Source organism: Notamacropus eugenii, chromosome 1, assembly GCF_028372415.1.
Source record: "Notamacropus eugenii isolate mMacEug1 chromosome 1, mMacEug1.pri_v2, whole genome shotgun sequence".
Classification (NCBI taxonomy): domain Eukaryota; kingdom Metazoa; phylum Chordata; class Mammalia; order Diprotodontia; family Macropodidae; genus Notamacropus; species Notamacropus eugenii.
In genome coordinates this window covers 13076053-13091315 of record NC_092872.1, presented here as the reverse complement: position 1 = coordinate 13091315, position 15263 = coordinate 13076053, and the positions used below count along the sequence as shown (strand labels likewise).

Sequence of the window (15263 nt, the reverse complement as noted above, 5' to 3'; positions counted from 1 at the left end):
AGAGGGGCAATGATGATGCTGGGGGCCGCTTGGTGACGCTGTGTGGAAGCTGGCCTCAGACACTTAACAGACTTGTGGCTCCAGGTTAGTTAGATAACTGTGTTAAACCCTCGATCTCCTTTTCTGTAACGTTTCTGGAGAAGAAAATGGCAGACCACTCCATTGTCTTTGCCAAAAAATTCCCAAATGAGCTCGTGGAGTGTTGGACATGAATGAGAAGGTGGATGAAAGAATGATAAAAATACAGCACTAGTTATTTTAGATGTCATAGGATCCTAACTTTAGAGATGAACAAGATTTAGGAGATCTTCTAGTTCAGGAATCCTTAACCCTGGAGTATGTGGCAGTACATGAGGAGGGTTCAGGAGAATGGTAAGATCAAAAGTCTATCTTTATTGTCACCAACCTGTGTTTTCTTTTGTAATCCTACATCTTTTGTTTTATTCATTTAAACATTATTCATTAAAAACATGATTTTGAGAATGGGTCAATAAATGTCACCAAATGGACACACAGAAAATCAAGAACTCCATTTCTAATCCAAAACCCTTATTTTACACTCTGTGTGTATGTGTGTGCGTGTGCATGTGTGCGTGTGTGTGTGTAGGGCTGGAAGATTTATTTTAAAATGGCAGCCTATCACGTTATATGAGTTTGTGTATATTTTAGATCTGAATCATTCATAGATACACACACACGCACATTTGGCCAATTGTGCATATTAACTTGGTTCCCCTTTATTTTTTAAACAAGATTATTAGACTCTTAGCTCAAGAGAATGCTGTAGACATGGCATCACACCAGTATATCTGGATTTCAGTAAGCCATTTGATGGAGGCTGACACAGTGTACTTGTGAACGAGCTGGAAAAGAAGTTATGGTTTAGAGGAAGTCAGGGCCATTCAGAACTGGCTGCACGGCCTTAAAAGATGTGATCGTTAGGTTGATAACAACTGGGAGCTAAACCATCACCTCTGGTGAAGACATAGTTGGCATGCTTATCAAATCTGTAGATGACATGAAGTTTAAAAGGTTATGGATGTGTAGCAGAATCTGTATGCAGAAAGGTGTTACTTAACAGTGGGCAAAATGTCCTAAAAGGAATTGTAATCATGATAAATCTAAAATCCTCACGTACTTGGAGAGCGGTTTTAGCTAAATTGGACAGTCCCATCACTAAGCTGATTATCTGCAACCTTAGCCACTCTCAGCAACCATCTAGTAAGTGAGAAATAGGCTGTGGTCTTTGCCGTGGTGGAGTATGGACACCAACAAAACTACAGATGTTTCAAGTATGCGTGTAAATGTAAACTCCAGTGCTAAACTTTGGTTGTTATGAATGCCAGATTGGAAGATCCGGCTGGACAGTAGGTTTCGTGAAAAATTTCTAGATAGTTTGGTGGTTTGTAAACTTAATGAAAATTCCAAAGTGTCACCTGGCTGTCAGAAAAGCTCATACAGTCTTTGGCAGAATCAATAGAAGTATAGTATTCACAATGAGCAAAATTCTACCTTTATACCTCTGCCCTGACAAACCCACTTCTGTAAGTACTGTGTTCTTTTATGGATACCACATTTTAAATGGAAGGATATTGGCAAACTGAAATGCAGCCATTTATGGTGAGGGGCCCAGAAATCATGTTACTTAAGGATTGGTTGAATGACTTGTCTTTCAATGAGACTGTCCACCTGTTCATTCCTAATCATGCCCACTTTACAGGAACCCCCTGGTATTCAGGATGTGACTAAAATGGCTAACCTCTAGCATTCAGATCCAGCATGGAAAATGGCAGGAATATTGTGTCCCTCTTTATAGTTATGAGCATGTATCAGCTATCCATATTAGCTGTCCACAGAGGTAGTGCCTTTTTAAAGCAAGAACTCTTTCTTTGGAGTCCCCAAGGAATAAATGCATTGATTTCACTGGGACCATAAATTTAGAGGAATCTTAATTTTCACTGACCATTGAGTTTCCCTCATAAGTCTACGTATTTCATTTTATGCATTTTGAAGGATCCGTAGCAAGGACTGGTTGTGACTGGTATGTGGACAAAACCAACATGGCAGTCAAGGGCTCTTTTCCTCCCTTTGAGTCGTGTGGACGGACTGAGTCTTCTCTGTTTGACCCCATTCATACACGGGCTTGATCCTGATCAAGGATGAGCTGTGCTTGATGTTCAAGGACATGTCTACACATGCATACTGGCATCTGTACACATGTGCATTTGTATATATGCAAATACACAAACATCAGAAGGCTGCCCACCATTCTTTTGTGAAAACCTGGAGATTACAGTTTTGTCTTCTTGGCCCCCCTGCCCCAGCGTTGCAAACCTCCTTCCTCCCTCCCCCCCGTTCAGTCAACCCTGGTGTTTCCCTGTTACATTTAGAATCAAGTATAAAATCCTTTATTTGCCTTTCAAAGCCTTTCATAACCTAATTCCTTTCCAGACTTCTTACACCTTCCTTGCTCCACACACTCTGAAATCCAGTGATTTCAAGCTCCAAGCATTTTCATCCCTGTCTGGATTGTTCTCCCTTCTGACTCGTAACTCCCAAATAGATTCTAAGTTCAGCCTTTTGTAAGAAGCTGTTTCACACCCAATTTGTCTTGTATTTTCTTGTTGACACAGTTGTTTGCATGTGATTTCCTCCATTAGACTGTGAGCTCCTTGAGAGCAGGCATTGGTTTTGGGTGTGGTTTTTGCCTTTCTTTGTGAAAGTGCTTAGCACAGTGCCTGGCACTTAGAGGGTACTTAGTAAATGGCAGTTAATTATCTGGCATGTTGAACCCTACCTTGTAACAAAGGAGAACAAGTAAAATTAACCCACGTAGTGATCTTCTCTGCCAGTGGTTCTCCACCTCTCTTCTGAGGAGAAGGAATTCTATTTCATCATCTGTTCTGAGATCCAGAATTGGTCTTGGAAATCAAACTAAGTTCAGCTTTAGTTTAGGGTTTTCGTTTACTCTGTTATAACCATTTTGTAATATGATTCTCTGAATTTCACTTAAAAGAAATCTCATTTTCTTTGCATTCCTCATTCATCATTTCTTACACTGCAATAATTTTCCTTTCCATTAATGCCATACTCAACACCCCCTACTATTTTGCTACCACAAAAAGTGCTACTTTAAATATTGTAGTATTGAATTTTTACCCCTTGGGCAACATATGCCCAGTATTTGGGGCTGCCAACTTTCATAGTGGGAATATAAGGCTGGTGGACTCTCGTAACCTAAGCAGGGCCCTTAGGAAGTTGCCGTCGCCCACAATAAACCTCCCACTCTAGGCTGTAGTTTCTCTTTAGTTTTTCACTCTCTAATGATAAATGTAATCATTGTTTGACCTGTTCTTTCCCTTAAAATCCCTTTATCTCATTTCAAAAAGAACTTTGCCCACACACTCGTACCCAACACTTTCCCCCCCATATTTTTGGCCCCACTTACAGTGTACAAGCCCTCAACTTTTAGGATTATGTTGCATGATTACTGTAGTTTACCTCATTGTCTTTTCCCTTCATGCCCATCTTTCCCTGTTTCTTAGCTGTTTCTAACAGTATCCCACTTTCTGTGGCCCATTTTCCTCTATCATCCACCAGTCTTCCCTCTCCTATGCCTTGACCCACTTTTGTAATGCCGTGTATGTTCCCTATCTCATCTTTAGCCTTAATTATCCTTCCCAGTTCCCTAAAGGCTGATGACCAGTTATGGATATCCAGGATGTAGATGATGATGAAGGAAGGAGGTGACAAGAAAAATGTCGGTAAAGACTTGAAATCTGGCGCCTGGGACTTAGGTCGTGAAACAGCTTGTTTGAAGAAATGTGGACTTAGAAGCAAATACAATTGCCATCTAATGAAAACTCACAAAAGAAATTGGAATTTTTCCTTTCTAGGCTAATCTGACCAGGTACCACCATCAGAGACACAGAGATGCGATAAATGTTTGTAGGCTGCCTTTGCTGAGAACATTGGATAATTAGAGTTCGTTCCATACTGTTAGTACTTTAGCTTTAATCCATCTCATTTGATTATGGTCTGTCTGAGAGCAATGATGGTGTCTCCAGTACGTGTTCATTAAGCACCTACTGTGTGCTGGGGCCTGGGATACAGATTAAACAATTGCTGCCCTTCAGGGCTTTTGTTCCAGTCCCCATCCTACCCACAGGTGACAGTTGGCCATGAATTCTAGAGATAGAAACATAGGGGGAGGTGCTGTTTTGTGGAGCTCCCTGAGAACCTGTGTAGGTCTTGTCAATCTAGACTGTATTTATCCACTGAGACATCTTCTGTCCTGTCAGGGTAGAGAAATGAATTTCAAGTTGTTCGTATAAGTATCTTTGCCCAAATTACTTCTGTGCTTTAGGAATGCTTTTGGCCAGTAATAGTGCTTGGACCTTTGCAGCCCAAGTTTTAGTTAAGTTTAGGTGGGGTGTAGAACTGTGATGGTGAAGACAAGCCCATGTGAAGCACCTCAGTACTTCAGACCAAGGCCCTCTCCAGGTCTGGCCCTAAGGTACCTTCTTCTTTTGTGTTCTCTTTAGGTGCAGATACAGAATAAGAAAGTTGACATTTCCAAGGTGGCCTCAAAGTGTGGCTCCAAAGCGAATATCAAACACAAACCTGGTGAGTCACCTTTCCCCCTGGGGTGCACTGTCCAGTGGACTGGGGCTCTTGGCCATGCCCAGTACAGGGGGCTGATGTGCGTCCATCCTGAGGAGTTGGTTCTGGAGGAACTTACAACAATCCTAGGGGAGGTGGCAAGGAGCTGCTGATAGCTGGGGAAGGGGGGAAAGGAGGCTGTGGATAAGGAGAATGAGTTGGAACCCGGTCACTCTGCCTCCAAATCCCGTGCTTCTCTTGTTTTACGGTGCTGTTTTAGAAGACCCAACTTCTCGGTATAAAGGCCTGCAACCTGCCTGTGTCCTTCAATAAAGATATTCCAAACTCCTCATTGCCTCTCCAGTAGCTCCACTTCTTGTGACACAGTGAAAATATCACAGATTCCAAAGTTAGAGGACCTAAGTGGGGAATTTGAGTGAAGTGCACTGACTCACATCTTACGACTGATGACTCAGTTGAGGATCTTCCTCAGTTCTTTTCTATTTATTTATAGTTCTAGTCCAGTTTCTGTCTTGTGAGAAAACTTTATTCCATTTTGGGAATTATGAGAAAGCTTCATTGCAATTTCTTTTTTCAACATAGTCCTTTGTTATTGGGAAGCTGGACCACCTCTACCTGCTGCTTTTAGAGACCCTTAACTAAGGACCCAGAAACCCAGTTAGATCTAAAGAGCGATGCCAGGAGTTTTCTCAAAGTTATACATCTCTAGCAACTTATATTTCTTATATGAAAAGTGGCCATATTATCGTTTCCATGTTCCTCTGATTGGATATGAATATGAACATGAACATGAATGCTTGAGGGGAGCAGAACACCTCTTTTTTGTGATTGGAGGGAATTGCACTTGAATTTTTTCCTTCCCAACTTGGAAAGTCCCTCATTGTTCCTCCAGTTCGAAATCAGATTCCCTAATTTTGTTTCCTGCTTTGTACTTCTGTTTTCTTTTAATTCATTGGTCTTATTTGATTATTTTTAATACCTAAAAGTCTGTCTCACTTTGTATTCAGGGCCTTTGGACTGACTGGGGAGTCCACTGACTCATTTCTTATGCCTGTCTTGCCAATAAATTGTATGGCTTGGGTAGTTTCCTCAGTCATTAGTAATTATCCACCACATGGTTTCAAGTCCTACTCCCTGTGAAACCTTGGCCATATCACTAAATCTCCTTGTCTCTCTTTCTTCATCTTTCAAATGTGCAAATTGAACCAAGTGGTCTGAAGTCGCTTTCAGCTCTAAATCTGTGATTGTTCTGTCTCTTCATATGGCAAGAACTTGAAGACTTTCCCTCTCCCGTTGCCCTTCCTAAGGTTTGGCTCTCTTTTTTTATACCTAGCATGTTGTCTGACTGGAGTAGAATGCAAACAGAAAATCATTTTCCTACTCTGGGATACCACTTGTCCCACTGTACACCTAAGATCTTGTGAGCTTTTTGGCCACCATGTCCATGCCACTGTCACATTTATGTTATAATACACTAGAACTCACCTTCTTCAGTCACTTTGCTGGACTTCCTCATCCTTCTTGTATTTGTAAAGTTGATTTTTTTTGAGCCTCTGTGGAAGCTAACATTCTTTTTAAATGTCATTTTATTCAGTTCAGCTCAGTTTTCTAACCTACTGAATCCATCCAGTGCCTTGTGATGAAGGTCATCTAGGCCTGATGACTTGGCTTCATCCTGCGTAACAGTGAGGTGTTTTCTGTTTTGACTTTAGCTTTAACTCCCTGTAATTCATTTTTGTTTTGTCCTTGCCATTTCAGTGATTACGTTTCTTGGTAGGGAAAAGAAAAATGCTTCAGCCCACAGGTTCCTTCTTCAGCTGCTTCTGATCCTCACCTAGATAGTCCTTCATGTTCCTTCTGGTCCCTGTCCTCAAACGTGGACATGTTTTAGTATTTCTTGGTGTTCTCCTTTCTTCCCCTTTGCATCTTATGTTCCTTTTAAATGAGAGAAGTCTGTCCAGAGCCATATTCCAGTCATGAGTTCCATGTCATTGAGTCTCAGAGATTCATTTTTGTCAAATGTACTTTCTTGTACTCCATTGCTTACCAATGTACTTTGAATATTTGTGTGTGACCAACTGAGGCTGTGGGTTTTGTTTTTGATTCTTTTTGTATATTTTAATCCTCCTTGAGAACCTCTGCTGTTCTTCTTCCTTTATAGGGAGAATGTAGTACCTCATTCACATAGTATCCATAGTATAGAGCTTGGTAGGTGGACATATACAGTTCTCTCCATCCCCTTCCTTTTTGTTTAGATCTCCAAGATCCCAGGCAAATGCTTGTTATCAGCCTTTGTTAAATGTATTGCGCCTCTGATGGAAAGCTCCTCATTCTTGTATTTTAAGACACAGTCTAGAAATGTCAGCCCCATTCACAGTCATTACTTTCTTAACCACACGTTCAGTTTCCAGCTTTGTCCATGTCCTCTCATGAGCATTTGCCTTCAACCTAAGTTAGCTCTTTGACAGCAGGAGATTCCCTTTGAGGTGTTTCCAATTATCTGGTTCTTACCTTGTGTTTCAATTGAGATACCACACTTGCAATTCAGAGAGGTTTGTATCCAGAAAAGGGGAGAGTTGGAAGCATAACTAGGTCTTCTGACCTACATATGGGAAACTGAGAAACGTGGCAGGCAGGATTCACTTGCTTGTAGTGCCTCTGATACTTATGGCCCCCTTGTCTTTACCTGTTCAAATTCTACCCTTAATAAGTTCTAGGTCCAGCTAAGTTTAGGGTTGAATAACAGACTTTGCTTGGTCACTAGCCCAGATTTTATTTTCTTCCCAACTTGAAAGGACCTGCCATTGTTTGATGTCCATTGGCCTAGCCTTCCAGAGCCTAGAGTTGCCCCAACAATGGAATGAAGCATCACCACCAGACTTTATTGAAGAAATCATAGTAGTTCTTATTTGCATAACCCTTTAAAATTTATAAAGTCCTTTCCTCGCAACAGTCTTAAGAAGGTCGTGTATAGTCCTCCTTTTACAGATATCCAAACAAAACTGATATTCACAGAGGGGAGAGTGACCAAAAAATGGTAGAGCTTGGATTCAGACCCAGGTTTCCTGCTTGCTTCATCTGTTATTCTTCTCACCATGGCATCCTCTGTGATTCCAGGAGGAGGTGATATCAAGATTGAAAACCAGAAGCTGAACTTCAAGGAGAAGGCCCAGGCGAAGGTGGGATCCCTGGATAATGTTGGACACTTGCCTGCAGGTGGCACAGTCAAGGTAGATCCATCGAGGGGCTGGACCTGGGCTGGGACACTAAGCCCCAGGATGGGGATTAGTTAGGGGTCCAGTGGGGATAGTGTCAGCCTGCAGGGTGGGAGGGGGTCAAGATGACGAAGTCAGCCGCTGCCCCTCAATCTTTCCACAAGCAGTGTCTTCACTCTCTTCATTTACCATTACCACCTTTGTTGCCAAACCCAGAGAAAAAGGAAGAGGGCTGTGGGAAAAAGAAAAGTGATGGGTAGAAGTGGGAGAAGCTTTCCAGTCTGATGCCTCAGCGTGGTACCTCTTCTCGCCACCTCCAGGAAAATGGCTGTGCCTCCCCTTAGGATGGCAGCCATGATCGGCATAGCTCATTTTCCCAGTATGACAGCTTAGGGTGATGTTCTTATCTCTTCTTACTAGCTGCCATCCCCAACAGGAGATGATCCCAGGGTGTCATGCCAGAGGTTACCTTCTCTGACATAATGCTTAAAAGGCAAGAGACACTTCCCAGACCACTCAGCTTCTGTTGTGATAAGCCAGTAGCCATACACTTAGGGTTCAGGTATTTTTCTAAACCCTTTTTGTAGTTTGTGACACAGAACCAACTTGTCCCTGCTGCCATCTTGAGTCCCATAATCTTGGAATTAAAAATGACATCTCATCCCACCTGTAACTGAACAGGAATCCCTCTTACGACATGCTGGACAAGAAGTTGTCCACTCCTATGGACAGGGAGCTCATCTCATTCTTGGATAGCTAATACGAACTTCTTTATGATGATGAGCCAACACCAGCCTTCTTCCATTTCCCTCAGGATCCAAGTAGAATATTATATTGCCCTTGCACACAGTCTTTCCCTTCCCCACCTAGGCCTGGGGCAGCTTGGGCATCAAAGGCCTCCATATTGGTAGTTTATTTCTTAGATCCAACTCTGCTTCCCAGAGAATAGACCTGGTGAATCAGGCTGCTGCTTGATTCCATAACTAGCTCATCAGGTCCTCTCACTGTGCTCTCTTCTCTGCCCCGCCTCCCCAGGGGCATTTAGCGGGTTTTTTTTTATTTGGATCTAGTATAATGGTTACCTATGAGTACTGAGCTCAGACTTGGCTTCTAGCCATCTGTCACCTGCTTCACAGAGAATAACCATTTTTCCTAGGCTGGGATAACCTCCTTCCAAAGCACTTTGGGTTTGCTCTGTGTGCCAAGACATTGTCTACCATTTATTCCGTTGCATGAAAGGGGCTTGGGAGCTTCTGGGGATCATTCTGATAAGTTCAGAGAGAAGCTAGGATGAGAGATTGTGGCTGTCATCTCCAGGGACCTTTTAGAATGTAATGTGATGTTCTATGTCTTAAAGTAACCACCAGCACAGAGATAAGAATGAATGAAAAGACAAGTCTCAGTTGGTCAGTATTTATTGAGTGCCCACAGTGTGTGAGCTGCTTCACGAGGAGATGGAGGGAATATTAAAGAGGGAACAAAGCGGTGGTTCCAACCTCACAGAGCCAGAATTGAGCCTAGAGGTCATCTAGACCAGCCCTTTCAACTTTACAGCAGTGGAAACTAAGGTCTAGTGAGTCCAGTACCACATAGTAAGTTAATGACAGAGCTAAAAATAGAATCCATACTTCCTAACTTTTAGTCCAGCGTCCTTTGCACTTGAAATCCTGAGAGCGTTACTTACTCAGTGGGGGCCTAAAACTCCTTTGACTGATGACACCAGAATATGGGTGTCTAACTGCAGATCCTAGCAGTGAGGGCAGACAGTTAGCAAGGACAGCATTTGCTCACCCCAATGCTCTTGATCCTAGAGGTTTTGATGTCAGAAAGATAACAGATTTTGTGAAGAGGACCCTGGCATTTGGCAGACTAGGATTTTCTTCGGAGTTTGGAGGAAGTTTTAGAAAGGATGAGAAATCCGTGAGGAAATTTTCTGGAACTTGACACGAAAGAAAGAGGATTGATCCCTTTAGATCATTAGGGCAGCCTCCCCGTGCCCCTACCCAGTTTTTTAAAGAGGCAAGCTTTGAGTGCAGAAAGGTCTTGCCGAGTGTTCCATATCCATCAGGTATTGGCACCCACATTTGAATCTGTCTTTTTGCCATCTTCCTTGTCTCTCATTACCTTTGATTGCCAGGTTCTTCACACCTCTTGGCCTGTCCTGGAATCAGGGGCGGGCTGTGTTTAGAGCCCTGTGTCGCCATACCATTTCACCTCATTCTCCTATTGATCATCCATTGTCTCCTCCCCACCCCACTGTTTCATTGTAGACTGAGGGGAGCGGCGAGGTGGCCCCACTGTGCCTGGCCCCTCCGAGCGGGGAGCCACCTGAGGCCCAAGCAGGCCCCAACACGCAGGCGAATGGAATAGGGCACCTAACCCCCTCATTGGGTGGTGACCAAAGGGAAACTCAGACCTTCGACACCCAGATCCAGGAGACAAGTAAGTTGGCTGTGCCTCCTCTGTGCTCCCCCACAGCTCCACCTGGCTAGGTGGGCTCTAACAAGAGATCTGGCGAGCTCACTTCTTCAAATTGAAACTTTTTAAAAGAGGTATCTGCCTAAGTTTTAATGAGCTACTCAACTTTTATTTTCCAGGCATCTAATGATGAAATTCTGGTCTCGTCTTCCATCCCCTTCCAATAACCCCGACCCTATGCCTTACCCTATGCCCATCTCTTCCTCTTCTACCTCCTTCCTTTGCCCTTTACCTCCTGTATCCCTACTGCCTCCCCCATGTCTTGCTACAGATTGAAACCTACAAGCTGACGTTCCGTGAAAATGCCAAGGCCCGCACTGATCATGGAGCTGACATTGTCTCCAAACCCTCCCCCTTCCCTGGCAACACCACCTTCATCAGCCAGAGCTTCAACTCCCTTTCCTCGGCCACCCTTTGGCAGCAGCAGCAGCAGCAGCATCAGTAGCAGCCTCCCACCATAGGAGCTGCACCAGCAGCTTGTGACTGGGCTCCCCCTTCTCATGGCCTCTCTGGGAGCTCTTTTTGAGGATTGGCCAGCTCAGCTCATTTGTACCCCGTGCCCCCAGAGCTCAAGGGGGTCTCCCATCTTATCCCTTCCTTCCCTACCCATGCTACAGTCCCTCAGAGCCCAAACTTCCCCTTCTGTCATCTCTCACTTTGGAAAAGAGGACCTTCACTGGGAAGGTAACTCTTCTAACATAGCAGGGCTTGGAGGGAGGGGAATGCTTGAGACAGGAAGAAAGCTGAAGATTTTCCTAATGCAACTCTCCTGCCCACCTCCATCCCATGCATGTCTCAAAGTTGGCTTTCTTTCCCTACCCACTGAAGCCGAAGCATTACACATGGCCCGTGCCACCCCCAGGAGCAGTGCTATCGAGGGGCGGCCTGAGCTCCAATGGAAAAAGCTGGCAGCCAACTTCCTTGGTTTTTCCTTTTCCTTTTTTTTAAAACAAAAGAGAGACAAACTAAAAAACCAACATAAATTTTGTTCTTGCTGCTTAAGTTTCTGGTGTCCCTATTTAATGAAAAAATATACAATGCACACACAGTAGGCTATTCTTACCCAATAATTTTAGCTTTTTCATTTTTTTTCTGTAATGAAGTGTTGACAGTTTCATCGTGCTTACCAGGCTTCTCTAAGTTTCCTTTATTAATTTTTTTCTCCTTACTCCCCCATTCCCAACCCCAGCAGTCCTAGGATATCTCCGTATTGACATACATATCCATGCAGGTGTAACTTCTTTCTTTTTAATAATCTAAAAATCTGATGAAATCTTTTATGGGTTGAAGCCGTGTCTGTAAAGAAAGTACTAAGAATGTGTTGAAGGGAAGGTGGCCTTGAGGAATACATTGAATTGCCGTGATGGATTAGCTGGGTGCGTCTACCCAGAAGTGAACTGTTTTGTGGCCAAAAGTCTAGTCAGAGAGAACTGGATTGCAACCCTGATGCCCCAGTCTAGGCGTGAGGTCTGCAGGATAGGCCTGGCTCCTGAGAGGTGGCTGCCAAGATGAATAGTGGGAATGGGACAGGAGTGGGGGCAGTTAGGATAAATAGGTGGGATTTTTTTCTAATTTGAGAAGGATCCAGTTCAGTGTTTTGATGATCAAGGTGTGTGTGTGTGTGTGTGTGTGTGTGTGATGTGTGTGTGTGTGTGTGTGTGTGTGTGTGTGTACGTGTGTTGATCTTTTTAACAAAAACTGGTCATGGGGTTTGTTTATTGTATTATACCACGGGATTGAGGCCCTGAAGAATCAGGCACCCTCTCACCAAGAGGCTGTAGCACAGAAGGAAACGGGCTTCTGTGCCAGTGGGGCCCCAAGCAGCATTGTGCTCAGAATTTTAAGGAGGGGGTGAATCAGGTTCGACAAAGAAACAAGGAAAAAAGAACTAGAAATGGAGGAGAGCAGGACAGGGGTGAGGAGTAGAGGGCCCAGAGGAGGCCCCTTCAGGGCCAGATACTCCTCTTGGGGAAGTCAGCCAGAATGATGGCAAACCCTGGGATCTGACACATGACGATTCTTATTGCACTTGTATTTTTTTATATTAAAGTTTGCATGGTTTCTAATAAAACAACATTAAAACGTAATGTAATTTGCAATGAAAATGTCTGGGAGTCTCGTAAGTGCTTTCTCCTCTTGAAAAATTAGATCCATCAGGGCAGCTTTGCACTGGACAGGATCGGCCACCCATCAGTACTCAGCCCCTTTCTGACCCCTGGCCCTTTCCTCTGCCTTTTGGCCCCAGTTTATCCTTGGGTCGTTTATCCTTGCAGGTGGGAATGTATTTCAGTTCAGATGTGGTCCTTCAGCCAGGTGTTTTGAGGGAAGAGATTTTCCTTTCCACCACACTTCTGTCCACCGACTTTGACTTCCATCCAGTCACTCTGACTCTACTGTACTCTACCCCACCTCCAACTTTTTCCTTTTATCAAATTCCACGGGACAGGATACTTAAGAGAATAGAAAGGGGTGTGTGGCAGCCTTTAGTGATGGTGCAGGGCCTGATCTCAGCCTTCCCTGGGCAGTGCCCAAATGCTTCACTGAACTTCGTAGGGTTGAAGAGGTTTCTCGCTAAGTAGTTCTCAGGGTAAAGCTGTGACTTTTGTCTTGAGCTAAGGGCTTTTTGTTTGCCATGTTCATGAAGTACTATGCCTCCCTCTCAGTCCCATCCTCCAGATGGCCTGGCAGTATTTAATTCTGCCCAGGTAAAGCAGACTGAATCTATAGAGTGTATGACTCAAAAGGATTCAGAACTGTAAGCAACCTCAGAGATGACCCAAGTCAACCACCTCATTTTATAGATGGGGAAACTGAGGTTAAGAGAGTTGTAGCTTGCCTAGGGATCATATACAGAGGAGGTGGCAGTACCAGCTTGATTGTCCCTTCTAAGTGGAGGAATTGCAAAATGTGTAGGAAGTCAGAACCAGTCTCAGTGAGCTTGGGCTTTTGGGATAGAATATTGTGGGCCTGTTATCACTTCAAGAGGAAGGCAGGAGCTATGCAGCCTGTGTAGAGGAGAAGGTTTGTTTTAAAAAGGAAATGGGGTTCTTGCTAAGTTAGCCAGTGAAGTAGCGTGTGGGCACGTGGCAGGTATAAATACAGATTTTTCTGATAGCTTCACTTGCTATCTCTTGGCAACTTCTGGGAATCTGGACCTATATTATAGAACAGGTGGAGAGAGCGCTTACGTTGCTAGGGGCAGCTGGTGATCTGAGTAGTGCCCCTTGGGGGTATAAGCATTCAGGTTCCCCTGAGGCACCTGGCCCCGCAAACCTATAAGGATCTCAAAAACCTGAGGAAGCGAGGGGAGGCTTCCTTTAGTCACCTCCTCCCCAAGTGGGAAAACAAGAAGGCAGCTCTGTCTCTCCTGGGACTAGAGGTCCATATTCAGTCAGATGACTGGCTCCCTCAGTCGTGTGGCTCCCAGCGTCAATAGGCTTTTCCCTCACCTAACCAAGATGAAACCAATTTTCATGGTAGTGTGGGATGATGGTTTCAGTTCTGCCCGCTGTTTCTTTCTCTGGTGTTGGGCGAGTTCTTTTGCCCCAGGATGACGGGCAGGCCCCAGGCAAGTTGTGCCTCATGGGAGTGGGAGCCAGGCCGTCCTCTTACAGGCCTTGAATTTCTTGGGAAGTGTCTATGAATCTGAGACCCCCCCCTTGCACCTGCTCTTCTTAGTAACAGTCATGTCACATTCTGAACCTTGAGAGCTCTTTGCTTCCCCCACTTGTGGACATCAGGGAGCAGGCCTGGGTCGTGGAGAGGGGGGAGATGTGGGTGGGTACTTGGTTACCCATCCCACTTCTGGCCAACCACGGGAGCAAACCTGGGACAAACATTTCCCCTCCCCCCACTCGAAGCCAGTGTGCGGTTTGGCCAGGTCCCTCAGCTGGGGAGCTGGGCCCTCCCTCACCCTGTCCCAGCTGGTGAAACTGGCAGGCTGGCATAGGGATATGGTGGTGTGATGCGCTTTGGGCTTTTTTCCTTCATTCTCCTAGTCTGCTTGTGGTTATTGCTTCTGTCTGTCTTAGCTGTTATGGCTCTGAGTGATCTTGTGACTGACTTGTAAAGATTTGAAAGACTGACATCAATAAAGCTTCTCGGTGTTCTAACCTGGGACGTGGCTGTCTGTCTCATTTCTGCTCCCAAACCACGTGGTTTCTCCCCGGGAGTTGTTCGAGGGTGCACTGGCCCCTTGTGGGACAGAAGTCACTTGGAGAACTTGTTTCATTTCTGTGAACCCTTACTTTCCTAATCTGTTAAAGGGGATCCTTCTGTCTTTTCTCATTCATTGTGAAGTATGAAGGAGCTAAAGCTTGGCAAGAAAATGAAGACTACCAAGTGCCTATGGCTGTTGGGATCCACCTTCTAATTTCAGCTCTTTTCCCTCCAACCCCAAATCTAGCCCATAGCAGAAGGCAAGATTTTCTGTCAGCCTCTTACAGTACTTCCCACCCCTTTATACAGGAACTTGTTTCTCAAAGAAGCCAAATGGGGAACAAGTCGGGGGGCTTTATGTCCATGGGATAGCATGGTGCCGCTGTTTGTTAGGGTAGAGCCTCTCCTGGTTGGGGTCAGTGATAAATGTGAATCAACAGGATATTTGAGGAAACAGTGACAAATGATTGAAGACCTTCCTACAATTATACATCCTGTTGCTAGGAAGGGATTTTAAAAGAATGGGATTTGGCAATGTTTGGTCTCATTTCTAGAGCTTCCCTGACTCTATCTCATCTCAATTCTCCAGGGGAGTTTGGAGCCCTCAATTAGGAACCAAGAGAAACCCTTCCCCTACCTTCTCCTCTCTGCCCTTTAAAAGCTAGTATCCAAAGATACTTATGCAGAGATGAGCAGAGCAGCTCTATGGGAGTGGATCTAGAATCTCAAAGGACCTAGATGGTCTGGGAGCAAATGGGAAAACCCCCACCGCATTCGTAGTCAGTGCTT

At 44.6% G+C, this 15263-nt stretch overlaps 1 protein-coding gene across 15 annotated transcripts in view; it reads left to right on the top strand.

Annotated features, from left to right (window-relative positions):
- Positions 1-12421, top strand: part of MAP4 (microtubule associated protein 4) — a 236621-nt gene extending 224200 nt beyond the window's left edge. For 13 of the 15 annotated variants that reach the window (XM_072653985.1, XM_072654011.1, XM_072654020.1 and 10 more), the window contains 4 exons: positions 4545-4626; positions 7741-7853; positions 10109-10280; positions 10436-12421. In XM_072653985.1, coding sequence (XP_072510086.1) covers positions 4545-4626; positions 7741-7853; positions 10109-10280; positions 10436-10443 — 375 coding nt within the window. In that variant the 3' untranslated portion in view covers positions 10444-12421. The remainder of the gene's footprint in view (positions 1-4544; positions 4627-7740; positions 7854-10108; positions 10281-10435) is intronic. The other 2 variants (XM_072654038.1, XM_072653975.1) reach the window with 1 other exon arrangement.
- Positions 12422-15263: the final 2842 nt, after the last annotated feature.